Source organism: Quercus lobata, chromosome 7 (assembly GCF_001633185.2).
Source record: "Quercus lobata isolate SW786 chromosome 7, ValleyOak3.0 Primary Assembly, whole genome shotgun sequence".
In the NCBI taxonomy this organism is placed as follows: domain Eukaryota; kingdom Viridiplantae; phylum Streptophyta; class Magnoliopsida; order Fagales; family Fagaceae; genus Quercus; species Quercus lobata.
Window position 1 is genome coordinate 1651184 of NC_044910.1, and position 23488 is coordinate 1674671.

The 23488-nt window shown below is 38.8% G+C and overlaps 2 protein-coding genes across 3 annotated transcripts in view; one reads left to right on the plus strand and one right to left on the minus strand.

Annotated features, from left to right (window-relative positions):
• LOC115952215 (kinesin-like protein KIN-14L) overlaps nucleotides 1–9137 on the plus strand; it is a 43383-nt gene extending 34246 nt beyond the window's left edge. Inside the window, exons 2-6 of one of the 2 annotated variants that reach the window (XM_031069294.1) lie at nucleotides 1367–1629; nucleotides 6921–6995; nucleotides 7948–8353; nucleotides 8459–8640; nucleotides 8774–9137. In XM_031069294.1, coding sequence (XP_030925154.1) covers nucleotides 8064–8353; nucleotides 8459–8640; nucleotides 8774–8850 — 549 coding nt within the window. In that variant the 5' untranslated portion in view covers nucleotides 1367–1629; nucleotides 6921–6995; nucleotides 7948–8063 and the 3' untranslated portion in view covers nucleotides 8851–9137. Of the gene's footprint in view, nucleotides 1–1366; nucleotides 1630–6920; nucleotides 6996–7947; nucleotides 8354–8458; nucleotides 8641–8773 lie in introns of those variants that run through there. The other variant, XM_031069295.1, reaches the window with a different exon arrangement.
• A 9441-nt stretch (nucleotides 9138–18578) lies between these two features.
• Nucleotides 18579–20487, minus strand: LOC115953208 (neurofilament medium polypeptide-like). The gene is made up of 4 exons (XM_031070743.1): nucleotides 20472–20487; nucleotides 19782–19837; nucleotides 19130–19686; nucleotides 18579–18801 (listed from the first exon to the last, which is right to left on the minus strand). The coding sequence occupies exons 1-4, from the start codon at nucleotides 20485–20487 to the stop codon at nucleotides 18579–18581; spliced, it is 852 nt and encodes a 283-aa protein (XP_030926603.1).
• Nucleotides 20488–23488: the final 3001 nt, after the last annotated feature.

Here is a 23488-nt window from a genome sequence, read left to right on the forward strand (position 1 = left end):
ATCACCAAAATTTCCCATTCAGCCATAGTAAAAACGATACCACTAGGCCTACTTAAAAGAAATAAAGTTATTTTCTTACCTAGAGCAACTGCATCAAAGGTTGCAAAATTGTACAAAATACAAAAAGTGGTTAATTTTACACATTTTAACTAAAAAACACTCATATCAGTGCTTGCAAAATTGTGCATATATACAAAAGTGTTACAGTATATGCACGGTTATTATAACTTTACATTTAATATTTTACTATTTGTTTCTCTCTCCTTCACCTCACTCTCTCTTTTGCATCATTGAAGGAAATAATAAAAAAATGTAAAAGAATGAATATTTTATTGAATAAATATTTAGAATAGATAAACCGATGTGGGTGTTTTGTAAAAGTTGGTGTGTAAAATAGAAAAAAGTTTTTTTTTTTTTTTGCAAAGTAGACAGAAATTTTACACCCTCTGCTGCGGTTGCTCCCCAACCCATTGAAACCAAATTTGACCTTCATTGGTATGGTGTTTTATTCTTGACGGAAAGAGAGCGAGGTGGTTCAAGAACGGAATAAGAGAACTTATTTGTTGGTTTACCACTTAGCCCTTATATTCCTTCCATATTACACTTAACAATTTTACTTAAAGACCCCATTGTTTTCTTTATTTATGGAAATACTAGAAACTTCATTAAACACTAGAAAAAGAAATTACATTATGGAAAAAAGCTTGTTCAACGAAACAAGAATCCTTTTCAATCCAAACAAAGAAATCATCAATTAACCAAAACACAAAATTGCACATAAAACCTAATATGTTTAACATATTCCAAAAGTCACCATAATTTATCCATGGGTTCTATAGAAATAAGCTACATTTTAAAAGTCACCATAATATATCCATGGGTTCTATAGAAATACGCTACATTTTAAAGGGATTGTGTAGTTTCAATGTAAAAAATTAAATAATAAAGTTTGAGATTTTAGATTCAAAATTTATTACCAGCATCTTGAGGCCACCCAATGAAATTCTCCATGTAATAACTTACTGTATGTACAGTTGTACACTTAAGAGAATAATTTGATATTCGACGAGGTGTAGATATACTCGTCTCTTAAAAAAAAATGTTAAATTAAATCTTTTTTTTTTTTTTTTGCTAAGCATCAATATCATTCAACAGAAATAGAAGAAACTACATTGGAGGATTCTACCACACAAGCAGAGAGGATAACCTCAGGTAGATTCTCCTTATTGAAACATAAAGGTGCAGCTAGAGTTAAAGCTAATTTTGCAGCAGTATGGGCTGCAACATTACAAGACCTACGGGCCCAAACAAAAGAGCAACAAAGGAAAGACAAAGCAGAGTTGAGAATCAAATCATATTGTAACAGGAAGTGGTCAGGCACGTGTTTCTATTGTAAGTTTGTAACAACTAACAAGCGCGCCCGTAGTTCGAAATGAAAACTTCCTTGAAAGTTGTGTCTAAAACGCGGCATAAACTACAGCCATATGGTTTGGTCCTTTGGCGATACAACCATGAACCGTGGTTTCACAGTCGGAGAGTTTTCCTGAAGCGAAGGTGAAGATGGGACCACCCACCCCAACCACAACAGAGCTTGAAGAGGAAATCAGAAACCGCGATTGCTGATGGCAAGTAATTTTCTATACCATAACATATTTTATATTTCTAATTTTCTGATCTGGGTATTTCATAACGTTTATTGAAAAGTTATCATAGTTTTTGTGTTAGGATAAAGCTCTTTCTTGTAAAGTATTGGGATATTCAGTTATGTGTAAATTTTGTTTTGAAGGTGTCAAAAGCTATTTTGTTTTAGGTGGCAATAACATGCCAAGAAAAGTGTGAAATTCTGGAAACTGGGTTCCTAGTCTCTTTTTGGTAGTTGTTGACTTGTTGTGTTGGGTTTTTAGGAAGTGGGTCCTAGTTTTTCAGCACATGAATGTTAGATACCATTGTGTAAAGATATTGAATTCAATAAGGAATGGGGAGCAAGAAGGAAAGACAATCCTCAAGCCACATTTGAGGCTCTTCTGTTTGCTGAGAAAACTTTGCTAGGCTCTCAGGTTGGAAAGAAATACATTCAAGGCCTAACACGTGTTGCCTAAGATCATCTAGCAATAGTTTCTCTTCAACAAAATAGCTTGCTACGTTGGAGGATTCAGAGAGAAGTTTGCCTGATTTAAAATGATTTTTCTTTAGAACTTTATTGGATTGGATGTTAGTTTTGCATAATCATTCCATATGTTCGGTTAGTGATTTGATAGATTTATGTAGTCTGAGTGATTGATTGTATGGTCCCTAGTTGTATACTCCTATGACTCTATTCTTTGCCATTAATAAAACTTCATTATTTATCAAACAAAGAAAAAGCTTGCTACATTTGTAAGTGCATTAATCTGCCCAGTGTCTTCACATTCCACAATCACTCAACTAAATCCTGTGACATGGCTCCATTACATCACGCATGAAAGAGTAGTAATACACAATTTTTTAATCAACTAGGAATCACAAACTCCCCCAGACAATGCAGCAAACACGTCACCTGCACTATCATGAATCATGGCTCCCACACCTCCAGTCCCATCTCAGAAGCTGAAACCAGCAATATTTAGCTTAAAACAGCTTGTATCAGGAGGTTACCACTTAACTAGATCTGGATTGAAGTGAATCTCCTGCTAGTTCTGTTCAATGGATGACATGGCTAACTAGGCAGCACTAGAAGCTGTGATGTTAGGCAATGACATATCAGCCCCCATATGAACTTTATTCCTACGATTCCATAGTTTCCACCCAGCTTTGAGGAAGTTCTCAAGACAAGGAGACTCCCAATTTTTGAAAGCCTTGGTCCTTGTTTGAAGGATTCCCGAACTAGCGTACCAAGCAAAATTTTGGATCTTAAGGGGCACCTCTAGGGACCAAACATATTCCAGAATCATTTTGTCATTTTATCATTTGAAACACTTTCAAAAGTCATAATAGGGATGGAAACAGAAAAGAACTCAAACTGGAATCCACCTTCTTGCTGACTTGAGAAACAGAGGAACTCAAAAATAGGCGAAACTGGGAGGTTCTGACCTTGATTGACCCTTTGGTACAGAAGGTCAAGTGTTGAACGGCACTTTAAGGCCTTCAAACGACACTTAATTCCTGGACCAAAGTGCCAATATGTCTTGCCATCTTTTTTTTTCCTTTGTCCTATAACTGCTTCTTGATAGTTAAATGCACATGTTAGGAATTTTTAACTTGAATGGGAAGCTCAGATTAGGGTTAATTCATGTATCAAGGCCAATAAGTCAAAGTTAGAGTTAGTAACAAGTAGCACAAGATTCATTAAAAAACAAAAAGTAGCACATGCATGGATCAATTAGATCAATTTTAGAGCTCATTTTACAGGTTTTTTTTTTTGCCGATTATCAAGTAATTTTTATTGCCAACATTCTGGGAAACCAGCACCAACATACAAAAAGGATTACAAAACCAACACACAGGCCAAAGCCAAAAACCTGAAACTAACAACATCCTCACCATGGAGGCAATGCAACTACACATAGAAACACATAAACAAAACAAACCAGAAGCTAAGGAAATACAACAAAAGCCCATTTATGCAGCAACAGCCTGCAAAGAATATAAATCCAGCTTACTCAGGCCAACAATCTGTCTACCAGAGATACAACAAAATATACTAAGCCAAGGGGGCCACAGCAAATTTCTGTAACAACATTCCAGCAACCAGCTAAACCATAGCAGAGACTCAGCACATTCTTTATCTTGTAGGGGCTTGATGCTTGCGGGTAGCTTCTGCAAATCCCCATCTATAGCTTGTTTCCCTATTAAATCTGGAATCAGCATAGGTTTTTCCACCCTCAATTCGAGGTCTAACCTGTTTTTTGACTTCTTCCCCATATGTTCCTCAGATCTAACCAATCCTTGGAATATAACAGCATTTGTATGGGTGCAGCAATGAAGGGTTGCTGCACTGAGTCCTAGTTTACCACAATCTTATCTCAATGAAGCAACATTTGGAATCCCAATCATCAGCAATGGATTCCTGACAACATGAATTTAATTTTCCTCCATGACCTTTTGGAAAAGGAACACTCGGAGAATAGATGGTCTCTATTCTCCACAGCTGCCCTGTAAAGGACACATGGCATGTACCTGCCAATACCCCATTTTTCAATCTTTCTCTGATATTCAGCCTGTCCTTCGTTGCCAACCATGAGATGAAAGCTAGTCTTGGTATAGCTTTAGGAAACCAAATAACTTTCCACCATTCTACTTGAGGATAATCCTGCCTAATTTAATCCCAAGAACTAACAACAATGAAGGACGCTATTCTGGAAGGAATCCACCAAGCCTTATCATTATCCCCAAATTTGATCATAGGCCACTTGTGTAGGATAGTAACTAGGTTTTTTGACCTAACAGGACTCCAGTTTAATTTTCTACCATTCATGACACTAGCTAATTTGGCATTCACAGTGCTGGCAGCTTCATAGACCATTGTATGACCAAACTTGTCCTAGAGAGGCCTAAATAGGTCCTGAGCATTAAAACTTTCCTCCACTCCACCCCAAGAGCAGTCATGGAAGCTCCTAACACACCAGAAGCTTTGGCCCTTAAGAATCTGCAACTTGACTTATGCAACTCTTAAGGATTCAACTTGGGTGAAGAGAAGCCATATGAATTTCATAATGGCTGCCTTATCCCATTCCTCCACCCTTTTAAGGACATGACCACTTTCCTTTTTAGGACAACAAACAGCCCTTTTATGGACATGACTACTTTCCCTTTTAGGACAACAAACAGCATCCCAAGCTGCTTTTTCACCCTGAACAAGACCATCAGTACCTCTCCAAAGGAATATAGCGAGACCCTTATCCCTGTTAAAGAAACCCACTAGACTTCAATTGATTGCTATTGAGAATGAGGGAGATGAGATGAATTCTTTAATTTATGCCACAAAATTCTTAGGTACTCCAATGGCAGCTAAACAATGCAGGGTTCAAATGGATGGAATCATATATTCATATGCGTTCATGAGATTCACCTTTGTAAGGCATCTTGGAATACCCCCCTGTCTGTGATAGTTTTTCACCAATTCCTGAGCAAGAATAATGTTTTCTGCAGTGCAGCTATTAGGAATGAATGTTGTCTGGTTATTTCTAATCATATTAGCAAGGCATGGTCTAAGTCTATTAGCAAGAATCTTAGTAGCGCACTTGTATATTAGGTTGCAGCAAGATATAGGCCTAAAGTCCCCATTTTGAAGGATTTGGAACGTTAGGCACCAAAGTAATTATAGTTGAACTTGAATTAACCTCTTTGAGCAGCCTCCCTGTGTTGAAGAAGGATAATACAGCATTAGTGTGTTATGACCCAAGATGATATTCAGGATAAATTGTTATTTGAATTTGAAGTATTTAAATTTAGACTTATTGATAGATCTTTATCTTAATAAGGTAGTAGTAGATTAGTATTGTTATTTGCTTGTATTCAAATTGATTCCTATGTTTTAGGATAGGATTAGTTCTCATGTTTTAGGATTTGTTGATGAGGTTATCTCACACTGGCTATTTGTGTACATTAAATGCATTAATGAGAAAGCAGAAAATTAACCAAACATGTCTATTTCCTCTCTTAAGTTCAGGAGATTGGTCATCTTGAATTGACTATCTTTTATATTCATTAAATTATCCCAATTCACAACATAGTGACATCCTCCTTAACAATGGGCCAGGATTTTTATAGAAGTGCAGAAAACCCATATGGACTAGAGGCTTTGTCATCCTTCATTGAGAAGACGGTATCCCTGAATTCATAAGCAGTTACCCCATCCTGCAGCAGATCCTTTTGCCTGCAAGAAAATTGTATGGGTAAAAGAATTAGTGATCCTTGCAATATCTAAATTATAGAGCTGAGAGGGAAGTTGACCCAATAGTTTTTTGTAATAGGACACAACCAGCTCTTTTTAATTGCTTCAAGGTCTTCCAGCTTGACACCGTCTACATTCAGCAAACATCTAATGGACTCTATGGAAGAACCCAATATTTTGATCCCCAAGTTTAAGCCAGGTTTTTATTATTATTTATTTCTGCTTCATATATGATTCCTCAGCATTGCTATTGGTTGAAGAACATGTGCTAAATGAACAACCATCAGGATTGGAGCAAGTCCCTGTATAAAAACTCAACTTGTAACTCTAATCTCATTAGTGAATAGTGATGCATTTGCTTGGATTTTCTCTCTTGAATTCTCTGTAATTCTCTCCCCAGTTCCTTCTTGATCTCAATTCTCTCACTCTCACTTATTAAATAATTCCTTGTTTTATCTCATTCTCCCATTATCTCACAATTAAACTCTAGTCTAGTTTCTTCTTCAATCCTATTTCTCTAATCTCTAAACATTCAAACGCCTAAACAACAAGTGTGATATTTACAATAACCCCCTTGGACCTAACAGATGCTTAGATAAAAGCTATCTATATATGCCCCATTGCATCCCTTCTTTCCTAAACAAATTGTAAAGAAATTGTAGGACTAGTTTGATTTGTTCCCCTCAACCCACTGATTTCAGTAGTCCTGCTAGTGGCATTGTTTTTTTATTTTTTTATTTTTTTTTTATTATTAATCTTTTGTACAGGGCTTCTGTCAATTGCAAATGCTTGCCCTGAAACAAACAGGGCTGCTGTCAATCCTTTTTTCTTATTTTGTGTTGATTATTTTCATTGTCATTGCAATACGGAAGGTTGTTGTTTTGTTCAAGATTATTGAGGGATTGGCCTTTATTCTTTGTTGGTAACAATTCCTTAACTGTAGCTTTCACTTTTTTTTCTCAAATTAAGTTACTTATTACATACTTCATTTGGAAATTATTTACTCATTTTACCCAAAATTTATTTTCCATTTTGCTGTTCATTGCAGTTTTGCACTCTCAATTTTTCACTTGCTGCTGTTATAGCAGAGAAGTTAGTACAAATGAAGTATATCTCTGAACTGGTAAGTGATCCAACTCCAATTGTTTCTACTTGCAGGGCAAGTGAGTGTAATGTTGGTGGAACACCTCCCATCTCTTCCATCCCACTCTCTGCATTGGGAGTTTTGGATGGAGATGGACTATGTTCCTCTTCTGTGAAAGAAAGTCTCTAATTAAAAAAATAAAAAAGACTATATGAAATAATCAGTGAATTTTCACAAAAAATAAGTCCAATTATTTATAAGTGATAACTTTTCTTACTTTTCAAATGAAATGAATTCTAGGAATAGAAATTTTATTATATTGTAATACTTGTTATTAGGTAGTACTATAATTGTAAGTAATGTTGGCATTTTTTTTTTTTTTAAATTTCTCCTATGTTGAGTCACCGAATGAATGAAAAGCTTACCTTCTACATTTTTTATTTATTTATTTATTTTTTGTGGTAGAAGCTAAACTTCTACTTTACTACTGTATGTGGATGTAGTCATTTTACTTCATTTAATCAAAATGACAGTCTTATCCATTTTTTTCTTAATCTAAGGTATTTTTATCTTGTGTAAATTTCTTTTAGTTTCCTACTTCATTCCAGAGTTTGAGAAGTTTTGTTAGCCTACCACTCAACAATCATAGGGGATAATTTTTAATTACCAAATGATGTCCTGTTCAATTGGAATGTAAGCTTATATGTGCTTCTATGGATTGCTTGTTAGTAATTCAGTAGAACATGATTCGTAGTTTATTTAAGTCACAACTCTATGTTCTAAATGAAAATTGTTTGGATGAGAAAGATATTGCTTTCAAATTTTTAGTTCTAGTAATCGTTGATTGCTTTTAGCAATTATTAAACCAAAATCTGAAATTTCAATGAATAATGAAGATAGGAAGGGAACCCCTTCCATACCAACTTGTTCAAGAAGCTTGAGTTTGAAGGTCCAAAATATGCTAAGGATAATCTGCTGATAAAATTTTCAGATGATGCAGTTAAACCTCAACCATTTGATCCAGTAACAATCCCAAAGTATGGCCAAATTCAAGATGCAAAAGCAGTTACAGGGCCTTTTGTGCATTTCAGCAACGGTGGTTCCATCATGATGGAGGCCTCTCATGCCAAGGCTCCTCGAAGTCCTACTAGTACTACCTATCAGAAGCGAGTTATTAGAATAGATGGTAGAACACAAATTCCTACTCTTCAGCTACCAAAGTCACCTGAACTGCCGATACGTGCCAGAAATGAGGTTCAGAATATGATGCAAAGTGAGCTCACTCTTTCTACAGATTTCCAAACACCCAACTTGATTGGTAGCGCAAATGGTAAGGGATCTCAAATAAGGAGATCACTGCGGACAATTGGAAAACTGATTAGCGGCTCTGAGAAAAGGTGAGACTAGTTTGTTTTGGGGGAAAAAAAGGTTCTTTTCTAATTATAGAGAGGAACTCTGGCTGGCACGGTATATCATTTCAACATTTCAATGAAAAATTTCAGGAATCAACAGAATTTGATGGAACTCCAGACACCCATCAAAGGTGCTATTAATGTCAATGGTCCCAAGTCACCAGTGACTGCTAATGCTAGGACTCATAGGAGACAATCACTAACTGGCATTCCAGCGTCAGGGTCTGACAAGTCCCGAAGATCTTCTCTTGGACGGAAGTCAAATGATTCTAGTAAGTAAACCAATACAAGTGTCATTGCGTGAGATTAATATTGGTTACACACCTCACACTATCCTTAAACCATATTACAAGCGAAATCTTCTTTGTCTTTATGATCTGAGATCAATGTTGTTTTCTTTTGTAGACACAAAAGAAAATAGGAATGCTAAGACACCTCCTCCAGGACACCCATCAACAAAGATAAGTAAGAGGTGGCTATAGATTGTATGATGATGCTAGTTGTATGACTGCAGCAGTGCTTTGACTCGAACCATACTGACATTGCTGACATTTGAGTTACAACATACTCCAACATTTGCCTAGAAAGAGAATTTTGCTGTTGGATTGTGTTATCTGACGCGATCAACATGCTGCCCATGTAGAAGGGGAATAAAATGTCTACTTGTTATCGATCTACTTGATTCTATAGCCCAATTTTGACTGCAAAATGTTTTTGCTTCTTGTTAACTAATTCTTCATCACTTCATGTAAAAATACTGAAACGCTGTAATTTTTTTTTTTTTTGGTAATAAAAGGTTTATTTTCCAAGTGGTATGTTACTTAAGTTTAAATTTATGTTTGGTTAAATAAAATTTTGTTTAATACCAATGTTATACTATATAACATTTATGTATAGCAAGAAAAAGTTTAGAGAAGGCATGAGCTCTTTTTTGTTGTTGTTTTGATAATTCTGCATATCTTATTCTCTGCCATTGATATGCCATTCATATGGTAAGCAGAAGCCTATAACCATAAATATGAACAATTACGACCTCTGAACATAATTGCTGGAGTGGCCACCGCGGCCACATATAATAGCAACTAACCAGAAAGTGCAACAAGTCGAGAACTGAATATCACTTGTTATTAAAAAGAAAAAAAATGTTGTCTATAATGCTGGAAAGTGCAACAAAGTTGCCTCGGCAATTTTTTTTGATGAATGCCTCGGCAATTTCAATCACTATATATAGTATCCCATTAGCATATCTGGAACACCATGTAACTTAGTAGCAATTTTGTTTATATGCTTCCTAATCATCATGCCCAAAAAGAGGGGTAAAAATAGGAATAGCCCATTTAAATGTTTATTTATTTATTTATTTAAAAAAAAAAAAAAAAAAAAAAAAAAAAAAAAAACCAAAATGAGATGGTCTTGAGAGAGAGAGAGAGCGAATCATGGTTTTATTTATGTGGTGGTTTGGCATCTTTGGCAAAAAAAAATTTAAAATTTTTTATGTTTTTGTTTCTGTGTTTTGATATTAAGGTTATAGAGTGAACAGAGTTTCAATATTGTGTCATTTTCTATCTTCTATTTGAAAAATAATAATAATATGAGACATTATCGACTATGTATTCATAAGGTTTTAAACTTTGTCTTTACAGAATCTAATATCTTTGTTGAAACATAAATATTGTAAAAGGCGAATATATATTGACATTTTAAGGTGAAACAAACCAACCTAAGTAATTTTTTTTTAAATATATAAATTATGGGTTTCTCCTAATTAAAACTACAAAAGCAATCACAAATTTTGCTATATAATTACTGCTTTATTCCAGGAGAGTAGACAATTTAACTGATCAACACTTTCACAACTTACAAATGCTTTGCAGTTTCTATTTTAAATAAAAATGTAAGGTTAATTCATGTTGATTGGATCTATTGATTAAGAGGTTTTAATGCGTTGGAATGGAATGGTGATTTTAGAGGGATGTAGGTAGGTTTTTATTTTTATCATTTGCTAAATTTTGATATTTTGATTTCAAGAGTTTTTCAGGGATATCTTATTAAATTAGAATACTATTATAATTACTAGCTTGTAACCCCATTCATATGCATGAATATACTTAAAGATATAAAATAAGATGCATAATATAATTTATATATATAATTTAAATACTATTAATAGTCATTTTTATATTTTGTTAACTCTTTAAAAAATTTTGTAAGAATATTATTGGGTATAAAATGTAAATAGTTCATTTTTTTTTAAATTATTGTGAAACACTATTTTCTTACGATTCATTTATTTTAAACTCTTTGGTTTTTGTACTTGTGGGGGCCGGTTAATCAATAATTATTGAAACCGTGTTAATTGGGCTTGTGGCCCATCCGAGGATGTAAAACTGTCCGAAGAGACCCATATCAGGTTATAAGGGTAATCAAATGAAAAGAAGAGTAGATATCATGTGAGATGAGTTCAGTGTTCGTCCGAGGACAAAATCCTTTTGGCCAATATGTGTCTGAGGACGATCTGAACGCCAGGTTGTTGCAAACACACTTCAGAGCTACATTACCACTGAAGGTGGGACATGGGACCAAGGGTAAGAAAGAAAAGGTAAACAAATATCTTTAACAACAGCTGCCTCCGCATTAATTGCCTCTCAACCAACTCTCTGGCCGCATTAATGTGGAGGTGATGCCTGAACAGTGATGAAACAACCTTACAGCTGCTGGTTGGAGGTTCCAGAAAGTGTTAGATAGGACAGAAAGGGATCCCCCGAACCCAACCTACACGTGTGTGGTGAAGATGACATCAAGAGGGCAGTATATAACATGAAATAATGCATTGAGAGAAGAGGATCGGAACTTCTAAACCAGGAGTACTTAGAAGAAAATTTTACAAAATAAAGAACTGAACTTGTTTCAATGAGAAATTGATTGTCATATTAGTGCTAATCCATCTATAAACATTAAGTTTAATCGTTTTTCTTTTGGAGTTAACCTAGTTCTTTGACATCCACGCTCTATAAATTTATTGTTTGGGCCTTTAACGTTTGAACCCAATACCAATTTGGGATCGTTACAAATCCTTACAATTGGCGTCGTTTGTGGGAAGAGTTTGATCTAACTTAAAAGAAATCCGGCGCAACGTTCATGATGGAAGAAGCAGGTCCACATCATTATGCAGCAGGACCACATCAGGTAAATGCCAACCCACACCAAGCAGAGTCAAGGGGCTCCCAGCATGGTGATCCCCACCGGAGTCCCGAACGGAGAGAAGGCCGTGAGGGGAGTGTGCGCACAACTCATACCACCAAAAGTCACTCTCGTGGGAAGAGTCATGTTTCCCATGCAAAGAATGACAGGAACCTGCAACGTAAGGTTGACGAATTGAAAAGAGAGTTGCGCCACGCCTGGCGTGAACGTTCCCCACCTTGCTCCGAACCATCATCCGAGGAGACGGATGGAGCTAGTTATAGGCGAAGATCCAGAACTCCGCCTAGTGAGACCTTTTCCTATGAAGAAGAGCACAACCATCGACATAGGTACAGAAGCCCGCCTAGCAGGGGCTTGGGGAACAATGCCATGAACAAAGCGTTGAGCCAAGTTTCCAAATCACCCTTCACAAGGAATATAGAAGATGCGATTCTTCCTCGACGATTCCACCAGCCTACATTCACCCTGTATGATGGCCGGTCAGACCCAGTAGAACACGTTAGCCATTTTAGCCAAAAGATGGCTATCTACTCCAGGGATGAGGCCATGATGTGCAAGGTCTTTCCATCAAGTTTGGGTCCGATGGTGATGAGATGGTTCAACGGTTTAAGGGCCAATTCTATTGAGTCCTTCAAAAAGCTTACCCGGGCTTGTAGCGCTCGCTTTATCACTTGCAATAGGGTTCCCCGACCTTTGGGATCCTTGCTGTCTATGTCTATGCGAGAAGGCGAGACTCTCAAAACTTATCCAAATAAATACTGGGAAATGTTTAATGAAATAGAGGGAGAGCATGATGACGTGGCCATAAGTACTTTCAAAGCTGGCCTTCCAGCCGATCATGATTTGAGGAAATCTCTAACTAGCAAACCTATTATCAGTGTACACCAATTGATGGATAGGATTGATAAGTACAGAAGAATAGAAGAGGACCAACTTCAGGGAAAAGGAAAGGCTAAGGTAATCCCTTAGGAGAGGAGGGATTTCAGGTCGAATCGTTACAATAGTAACCGACCTCGGAAAGACTTCGTTGGGCAATCAGGTTCTGTTGACACCCAGGTGGTTAATGCAGGGTTTTGGGAGCCGGTGCAACAGGTGTTGGAGAAGATAAAGAATGAGCCCTTTTTCAAATAGCCAAACAAGATGGCGGGAGAGCCTAGGAGACGCAACCCGAACCTATATTGCCACTATCATCAGGATCATGGGCACACGACGGAAGATTGTAGGAATTTATGGGACCATTTAGAGCAGTTGGTCCGAGAGGGGAAATTGAAGCAACTCTTGCATTATTCCAGTGGTAAGGTAAGCCAGGCAGGCTCAGAAATGTGTGGGGACGCTTCTTCAAGACTCCCCCTTGGTACAATAAACGTTATTTTTGCTGCCCCAGGGAGGACTGGATCTTGTCCTTCCAGGGTACTGTTGGTGTTCCGACCTCTGGCCGAGGATCATTGCCAAGCGTTGAAGAGAGCCAGGGTGGACGTCCCCCTGATTCTGAGCTTTTTGGATGAGGACAAGGTTGGAACCATACAACCCCATGATGAGTTTTGGTGGTCACGCTGAGAATTGGTGGGTACGATGTCAAAAGGGTGATGATTGATCAAGGTAATGCTGTGAATATAATGTACCCAAATTTGTATAAGGGGCTAGGTCTGAAGCCAGAGGACTTAGCAGCCTACAGCTCCCCTCTGGGGTATTTTGAGGGAAGGATGGTCGCTCCGAAAGGACAAATCAGACTACCTGTGCAAGCCAGTATGGATGTGGTGAAGGTGGACTTCATTGTTATAGATGTTTTCTCTCCATACACGGCTATTATGGGTAGACCTTGGCTTCATACCCTGGGAGCAGTCTCATCTACTCTGCATCAAAAAGTGAAGTACTTATTCGGAGGCCAAGTATTGAAGATAGTAGGAAGCCAGGTTGCAATTCGACAATGCCTGGTAGCGGCTATACAACATCGGCCAGATGTAGAGACCTCGACTACCGTCGATAATGGATTATAGCAATTAAAACCCCCAGCATTACCCTCGGATGTACCAGCCAATGAGGTAAAGTGTGAAGAATTGGAGAGGGCAATTATTGTTGATGATCTGGAAAGATTCTTCCAGGTTAGGGCTAAACTGCCTTTGCAAGAGAAGGAGAAATTGTTGGAATTCCTCAGAGCAAATGTGGATGTGTTCGCGTGGAGCCCATATGAAGCCCAGGTGTAGATTTGAATTTCATTTGTCATTGACTCAACATGAATCCTTCTGTTATTCCCAAAAGACAGCCACCTCGGCGACCATCAAAAGAGCACGCCGAAGCTGTCAGGAGTGAGGTGGCCAAGCTCAAGCAGGCTGGGGCTATCAAAGAAGTTTTTTATCCTCAATGGTTGGCCAACACGGGGGTGGTAAAGAAGAAGACAGGAAAGTGGAGAGTGTGCATGGACTTCACGAACCTCAATAAGGCTTGTCCCAAGGATCCATTTCCCATGCCGAAGATAGACCAGTTGGTGGATGCAACCATTGGTCATCCTAGGATGAGTTTCTTGGATGCCTTCCAAGGATATCACCAAATACCGTTAGTATTGGACGATCAAGAGAAGACGACTTTTGTTACCCCTATTGGAAACTATCATTATAAGGTGATATCATTTGGTTTAAAAAATGCAGGATCTACCTATCAATGGATGATGACTAAAATGTTTGAACCGCAACTGGGCAGAAACATTAAAGTCTATATCGATGACATGGTAGTGAAGAGTAAAGTGGTGTCCGAGCATGTGGAAGATCTTATGAACATCTTTGGAATATTGAGAAAGCATAAGCTACGTCTGAATGCTTCAAAGTGTTCCTTTGGCGTAGGCTCCAGAAGGTTCTTGGGATATATGGTGACTCATAGAGGAATTAAAGTGAACCCAGATCAGATTAAGGCCATTAACGATTTACAAGCACCTCGGAATCCAAAAGAGGTGCAAAAACTGACTGGGATGACTGCTACTTTGAACCGATTTATCTCCAGATCGGCCGAGAGGTGTCGTCCCTTTTTCCTTCTACTGCATAAGTGGAAAGGATTTGAATGGACCGAGAAGTGTGCTGTGGCGTTTCAGCAGTTGAAGGAATACCTGTCCAGGCCGCCTATCATGTCTAGTACTGAGGTGGATGAGGTGCTGTTTGCTTATCTGGCAGTTGCCCCTCATGCAGTTAGTTTTGTCTTAATACGAGAGGACAGCGGCGTCCAAAGACCAGTTTACTACATAAGTAAGTCCCTTCATGAAGCCGAGATGAGATATTTATCATTGGAAAAGGCCATCTTAGCGGTGGTCCACGCAACACGCAAACTTCCACGTTACTTTCAAGCCCATACAGTGATTGTCTTAACTCAATTACCTCTCAAGTCTATACTTAGAAGTGCAAATTACACTGGGAGAATTGCTAAGTGGGGCACAATCCTAGGTGCTTTTGACATCAAGTATATGCCTCGCACCTCTGTGAAAGGCCAAGTCCTTGCCGATCTGGTAGTTGAGTTCGCCGAGTGTCCAGAAGAAGCTAACATGAAACAAAATGACATGGATGAAAAATCGGTTGGTCTAATCTCCACACAACACGCTCCCTCCTGGAGAGTATATGTGGACGGAGTAGCAAACCAACGGGGGGCAGGATTAGGGCTAGTTTTGATATCCCCTGAGGATGTCATCATTGAGAAGTCCTTGAGGCTGGGATTCTCTGCTACTAACAACAAAGCAGAATACGAAACTTTATTGATGGGAATGAGTATGATCCAAAAAATTGGTGGAAAGGTAGCAGAATTATTCTCGGATTCAAGATTGGTAGTCGGCCAGGTGAAGGGAGAACTGGAAGCCCAAGATCCAAGAATGCAGGGGTATTTAAGTCAAGTTAGGCGTAGGCAAATGAAATTTGAATTTTTCGACTTGTCGCATATCCCCGAGGTGAAAATACTCATGCCGACTCCCTGGCAACCCTTGCCACCTCTTCAGCATGGAGTTTTCCTCGAGTGATCATCGTCGAAGATTTGTGTACCGCTACCCCACCAGAAACTGACGTTTGCCAAGTTCATCAAGTCAATCTAGCACCGAGCTGGATGGATCCCATATTGAAATACCCCGAAAGTGACATCTTGCCCGAAGAGAAAGTAGAAGCTGAGAAAATATGGAGGAAAGCTCCTCGATTTTGGTTATTTGAGGACAAAAAGTTATACAAACGATCCTTTTCTGGGCCGTGCCTATTTTGTGTACATCCCGAGATGTCAGAGTCACTTCTAGAAGAGCTGCATGAAGGCATTTATGGAAGTCATACAGGGGGAAGGTCCCTATCACACCGGGCCATTACTCAAGGATATTGGTGGCCAAATATGCAGAATGAAGCGCAAGAGTATGTTAGAAAATGTGACCAGTGTCAAAGGTTTGCTCCAAACATCCACCAGCCTGGAGGAATTCTTAACCCTCTGTCTAGCCCTTGGCCTTTTGCTCAATGGGGCTGGATATTGTCAGCCCTTTTCCTAAAGCCTTAGGAAATAAAAAGTATCTGTTGGTCGGCACGGATTATTTCACTAAATGGGTTGAAACCGAACCTTTGGCTAACATCAGAGACGTAGATGTTAAGCGGTTTATCTAGAAGAATATTGTCACACGATTTGGAACTCCGCGCACTCTTGTCTCGAATAACGGCCTTCTAGCAATACTGTTCAGACTTAGGTATAAAGAATAGATATTCCACTTCAACCTATCCTCAAGGGAATGGGCAAGCTGAAACTGTTAACAAAGTAATAGTCAGTGGGCTTAAGAAGAGGCTGGACGATGCAAAAGGAAAATGGGTGGAGGAATTGCCACATGTTCTTTGGACCTATCGAACAACGCCTCGACGGTCAACAGGAGAGACTCCTTTTTTCCATGACCTATGGAGTCGAGGCTGTCATCCCTCTGGAAACTGGATTCCCAACGTTAAGAACTAGTACATTTTCCTCGAACAGTAACGACGGGCTATTGGGAAAAAGTTTAGACTTGATTGAAGAGCGAAGGGAGAGTGCAATGGTCCAATTGGCTTACTACCAGCATAAACTCAAGCAAGGCTATGATATTAATGTGAAGCTGAGACCATTAGCCGTAGGAGATTTGGTACTGAGGAAAGTTCTGGGAACCACCAAGAATCCAGCTTGGGGAAAATTGGGGCCTAATTGGGAAGGGTCTTATCGGATCACTTCAGTAGCTGGAATAGGAGTCTATTATCTGGAAGACCTAGATGAAAAAGCTGTACTTCACCCTTGGAATGTAAATAATCTCAAGATGTATTATTATTAATAAAAGTAGTCTAGTTTGGATTTTTCCTTTAATTTATGCTAACCGTGCATCTTGTGTTTCCACACCTAATGATATGTATTGAAGTATTAAACAGAAGCTAAATTATGTTAGGTCCTCGGACCACAAACTTAGTGGAAATTAATGTCCTATGACATCTATTGAAGTGTTAAACAGAAACTAAGTTATGTCAGGTCCTCGGACCACAAACTTAGTGGAAATTAATGCCCTATGACATCTATTGAAGTGTTAAACAGAAACTAAGTTATGTCAGGTCTTTGGACCACAAACTTAGTGGAAATTAATGCCATATGACATCTATTGAAGTGTTAAACAGAAATTAAGTTATGTCAGGTCCTCGGACCACAAACTTAGTGGAAATTAATGCCATATGACATCTATTGAAGTCTTAAACAGAAACTAAGTTATGTCAGGTCCTCGGACCACAAACTTAGTGGAAATTAATGCCCTATGACATCTATTGAAGTGTTAAACAGAAACTAAGTTATGTCAGGTCCTCGGATCATAAACTTAGTGGAAATTAATGCCCTATGACATCTATTGAAGTGTTAAATAGAAACTAAATTATGTCAGTTCCTTGGACCACAAACTTAGTGAAAATTAAGAAGTGTTAAACAGAAACTAAGTTATGTCAGGTCCTCGGACCACAAACTTAGTGGAAATTAATGCCCTATGACATCTATTGAAGTGTTAAACAGAAACTAAGTTACGTCAGGTCCTCGGACCACAAACTTAGTGGAAATTAATATCCTATAACATCTACTGAAGTATTAAATAGAAGTCTATGAACATCATTTAATGTAGAATTGAAGTACTGAAGACCCAACTTTATTCAACTTTTGAGCATTCCTTAAAGTTTCAATTGATTAGAAACAATACGTATGTATCCAAGATGTCTCCCTGAGACCTCATAGCATTAATGGTTATCACCCATTTTTAATCCCCAATTGTTAATGTTTATAAGTTATTTTTTCTCTTGCAAATGAAAGATAGCCAAAATGAGTCCATTCAAATGAAGATAACACTGTGAGCAAGTACAAAAATAAGATAAAACGGTAATAACAATAAGTAAATAAACATAAGAATCCTTACAAAAGCCCTAGTCAAATTACAAAATAAGTCCTATTTTTTCAACTTGATTTGGAGCTTTGGAGCTTGGCTGGCTGATTTATCTGCCTCCGAGGTGGTAACTCCCTCTTTATCCTTAGCAGCTCCCCCAGCTGGCATGACTGTGGAAGCCAAATCCTGTTGAAAGCCCTGAGAGGCCACCTCTGCCTCAGAAGCAGTTGCAGTCTTGTCCAAGGAAGCTTCTGGAAGGGCATTGTTCTCTTTAGCTGGTTCCAGTTGACCAAGAGAAAGAAGACTTGGAGGCAAAACTCCCTCATTAGGATTGACGGTTGAGGGAGTGTCTTCAGTCTGACTGGATGGAGGAGTTGAGGTGCGGATTGCTTCAGGATAGAACACATTCTCTGGCTTCCTCAACTTGGATGAAGCCTCAACACCAGCTCGGTTAAGGGCTTTATCCCAAGTTTGGGTGCAGTAGATACGGCACACCATTGGCACCTCTGCTCTTAATGTCTCCTCCGTCTCAGCCACACCGATTTCATAGCCTTTTTGCTCGGCTTCATTCGTTGCCTGTTCAGCCTTGGTTTTTGCTTTCTCAGCTTCCTCCCTAGACTTTTCAGCTTGCTCCCTCAGCTTTTAGGTTTCCTCCAAGTGCTTCTTAAGGACAGCAACTTGCTCCCAGGCCGAGTGCTTCTTAGGTTTCCTCGGCCTGCTTTGATAGCCTTCCAAGGCCGAGTCAGCACTCTTGCGAGCTTGTTCCTCAGCAAGTAACTTTTTTCTCGCATCAACCAAGTCCTGCTCGGATTGTGTCAAAGTCTGTACAGCCGTTGCCTGTTTCTTCTTTTCATCATCTAGCTGACTGTAGCAAATATTGAACATCTCATCCAACTTAAAAGTATTTTGGATAACCTACAAAGAAGAGATTAATACTATAGTCAGTAAAAAGTACACATCAATGAGTAATGAACACAAAAAGAAAAAGAAAAGAGTTAGCACTATATCATGCCCAAGTATCTTTTATTATTGAGGATGAGCTCATTCCTCCTCGCATTCTTTATTTCAACCATGTCCTTTGGGAGTAACAAGGTCTCCTCTATAGCCGAGGCTACGTGACACCCAATGCCACCGTTGAAGTCCCTAATAGATGTATCCTCTCATAGGGGGGCTCAGGAGGTTAAGTTTCAGACCTCTCCTGGCCTTGTTGAGGAAGATGGCTAGTCTTCTGCTGCTTTGCAACTCTTTGGGCATCTTCCTCGCGGTTCGGACGGGACTTGCCAACATCCACCACGTCCTTCCCTTTCTGTTCCCTGCGCCTTTTCAATTCGACCGCATCAACTCTAACTGGCTGTTGAGGTTGATGAGAAGGTGGACGAGGAGCAGGAGGTGGAGACTTGGTGGGAAGAGAAGGAATCTGGGATTGCGTTGATTTCCCCGGTGCATTCTTCCCCCCAGGCTGATTCTCGATCAACTCCATTAAACTTCTTTGGGGCTTCCTCTGTATTCCCATTTCGTCAAGATCTTCCTCGGAGCGTATAGGTTGATCAAAAACCCCAAAATCTTCCGAGGAGTCTGAGAGTTCTACAACTTCTTCCTCTTCTTCTTCCTCTTCCTCCTGCTCTTCTACTTCCTCTTCTCTGAGGATAGGCTGGGATGAAGAGGCTCCTGTTGAGACGGCAGCCACAAAAAGGAGCTCAGTGCGGGATGTATCCCAGGGAATTGGGATACCTTCTGGAACGATGAACCCCTTGAAGGCAACACTAATACAGTGTAGCCGAGGATTAAATGGGCTGCCCGGAGTTGGCCGTCAGCTTCGTTCACGTATATCTCGGCTTTCAATACCCTATCCAAGCTTGCTTTGTTGACTAACTTTAGGTTGGGTTTCGTGAATCGTCTATCTGCAAAACCATTGAATTGAAATGAAACATCATTAGGGATAAGAATACTAAGACTTAAAACAAACAAACAAAAAAAAAAAAAAAAAGGAAAAATTTGTATGGACTGGATATTATAGATCTATGACTGCATTCCCACTTGGTTTTCCTTCCTCCGTGGGGCATGGCAGACCATCATGCCATTCCCCAGAAAAGATAAGGAAATCCTCCTTTAAGTTCTTGTTTGAAGTGGGAAGGCACTGAATTAGCCTCACCTCGGGATATCTCGACTTGAGATAATACCCCTGCCCCTTCAAGTGATGAAGGTTGTACACCCAGTTCACGTCATGATGATTTAGGTTTAGGTCCATTCTCTCGTTCAAAGCCTCTATACTCCCCAGGACCCTAAACATATTTGAGGCACACTGAGTTGGGGATAACCTAAAGAACCTAAGGTAGCTCCTAGTAATCTTACCCATGGGGATGGTCATCCTGCCTTCTATGAAGGCAATCATGGGAATAATCACTTCCCTTGTTTGTCTAGCGTCGGCCCATTCCCTTTGGACTGCATACCTCATACCCACCGTTGAGGGAATCCTATACTTAGAGCGGAAATTTCTCATACTTTCCTCGGACTCAACTAGACATCGAAACTTACCCTCTTTTTCCCCCATTTTCCTAAAGGATTTAGTCGAGAAATTAACGAGTTTAAGATGAAAGCGGTAAAGGTTTTGAGAAAACTTACAGGTTTGAAAGAGGGTCCTCGGACAAGATTTAAGTATTTATGGATGCTAGGAAAACGACGAAAAATGAGAAAGACAGGTTCAGTGTATGAGCTCTAAAATTGTGTGATCGCTGAAGGTAAGAAAGAGAATTGATTTGAGAATTCCTTTATAGTCGTGCAAAAGTTATGAGCGGGAAAGTTCCCGCTCGCGAAACGAGATAGACCTCCTACCGTTCGATTTACATCTTACCGTTGAACGTGGGAGACAGGGGCGTCGCCAAAATTTAATGCTGCCACGCTTGAGATGCTGAAGCGTCAGGAGCATGCCCAAAACATAAAGGGGTATGGGCTTGTGACATCAAAATCAGTCTTTTCTCCCGATGAGTCGAAAAGCAAGATTTTGAGGGGCTATTATGGGGGCCGGTTAATCAATAATTATTGAAACTATGTTAATTGGGCTTGTGGCCCATTCGAGGACGTAAAACTGTCCGAGGAGGCCCATATCAGGTTATAAGGGTAACCAAATGAAAAGAAGAGTAGATATCACGTGAGATGAGTTCAGTGTTCTTCTAAGGACAAAATCCTTCTAGGCAATATGTGTCCGAGGACGACCTGAACGCCAGGTTGTTGCAAACACACTTCAGAGCTACATTACCACTAAAGGTGGGATATGGGACCAAGGGTAAGAAAGAAAAGGTAAATAAATATCTTTAACAACAGCTGCTTCGACATTAATTGCCTCTCAACCAACTCTCTGGCCGCATTAATGTAGAGGTGATGCCTGAACAGTGATGAAGCAGCCTTACAGCTGCTGGTTGGAGGTTCCAGAAGGTGTTAGATGGGACAGAAAGTGATCCCCCGAACCCAACCTACACGTGTGTGGTGAAGATGACATCAAGAGAGCAGTATATAACATGAAAGAATGCATTGAAAGAAGAGGATCGGAACTTCTAAACAAGGAGTACTTAGAAGAAAACCTTACGAAATAAAGAACTGAACTTGTTTCAATGAGAAATTGATCGTCGTATTAGTGCTAATCCATCTATAAACGTTAAATTTAATCGTTTTTCTTTTAGAGTTAACCTAGTTCTTTGACATCCACGCTCTACAAATTTATTGTTTGGGCCTTTAACGTTCGAACCCAATACCAATTTGGGATCGTTACAAATTGAGTCCTTACAGTACTTAATAACTCATTTGGATGAGTACTTATGATGTGATCCCACATTTGATTCTAAATTAAGAAATAAAACTTTTTAAGAGTAAATAATTTATGACACATGGCGTAAAATTAAAACTCTAATTTGAAATTCTAATTTGAGTTTCTCTTAGCTTTACTTATTATTATATATATAGACTAGCTTGTAACCCTATGCTTGTAACCCTATGCATATGCATGGATATATTTAAAGATATACAATAAGATGCATAATATAATTTCTATATATATAATTGAAATACTATTGATAGTCATTTTTATATTTTGTTAACTCTATAATAAATTTTGTAAGGATATTATTATGTATAAAATGTAAATTATGCAGTTTTTTATATTATTATTATGAAGCACTTTTTTTTACGATTCATTTATTCTAAACTCTTTGGTTTTTGTACTTGTAAGGACACGATTTAGCACCGAACCAAAACAGTATCGGGTTCGTACGTAAAGGGCCCAGACAATATGATTTTTAGAGCGTGGGTGTAAAGAACTAGGCTAACTGTAATCTCTCCTCCAAAGACTCAATTTCATGAACGTTCAAGGTTTTTCAGTTGATACTCTGGATATTCCTCCTTAGTGACTAGTACCAATCCTTCTTTCTCTTCTCCCTTTTCTCTCTCTACTTTCCGTCTCTTGTTCTTTTTCTTCCTTTTTTCTGTCTCAATCCCCCCTTTTCATGTTCTTCTTTTAGTTTATATATCCCCCTTTGCGCTCCATCCTCGCCGCACACGTGTAGGTTGGGTTCGGAGGATTTCTTTCTGTCCCATCTGGCACCTCCTGGAACTTCCTATGGGCAGCTGTAAGGCTGCTTCCCCACTGTTCAGGTATCACCTCCACATTAATGCGGCCAGAGAGTTGGTTGAGAGGTCATTAATGCGGAGGTAGCTGTAACTTCAGATATTTGTTTGCCTTATCTCTTTCATCTTTAGTCGGCTACTCTACCCTTTGAGATGACTGAATTTTGAGATCTGATCGCAACGAGACCACGGTTGACTTGGTCAACTAGTGCGGCTGAAAACTTGCGTTTCTCAGCAGCCTTGCGTTTCCTCCAACTTCAGCGTGCACGTGGGTCCCAGCTTCAGCAAAATGCAAACACATATTGAAAATACTGGATTAAGTTGAATCCAAACGCTCACTAACTATCTAGTATCTAGAAGATTGGTCTCAACAAAAAAAAAAAAAAAAAAACTCATTAAAAAACACATTTGAGTTTTGAGTTATGACATCTCGGTAATCTCATATTCAATTGAATTCTTTTCAATCTTGATTAATTTAAGCCCTACCAAACGAACAACTCGTCCATCAATTGGTCATGTTTGGTTTAATTTGAATTTCTATGGCAGCCTTTTTCTATGCTGAGAATTGAGAAAATATAAGACATTTTAATTAAAACATCTTCAATTTGTTTGCTCTACCTGCAGCTCTACTTAGAACCGATTATAGTCACAATCCGATCTACTTTAGAAGGTACCGAAAATAAAAGTGTTGAAATAAAAATTTCTACTTTTTGCAAGTGAGTATTTGGACGCAAAATTGCTTTTCATTTAATGTAAAAAGAAAAAAAAAAATCTAATTCACCATCTTAGAATATATATATATAAATCTAAAAATGGGCAAAACTTAGATTCAATACTTAAGTACTGTTTCTTAAGTTTCAATTTTAAGATTCTGCTATGTAGATTTTTTTTCATAAGATGGAAGTATATTTTTTAATTAAATAGCCACATGACTG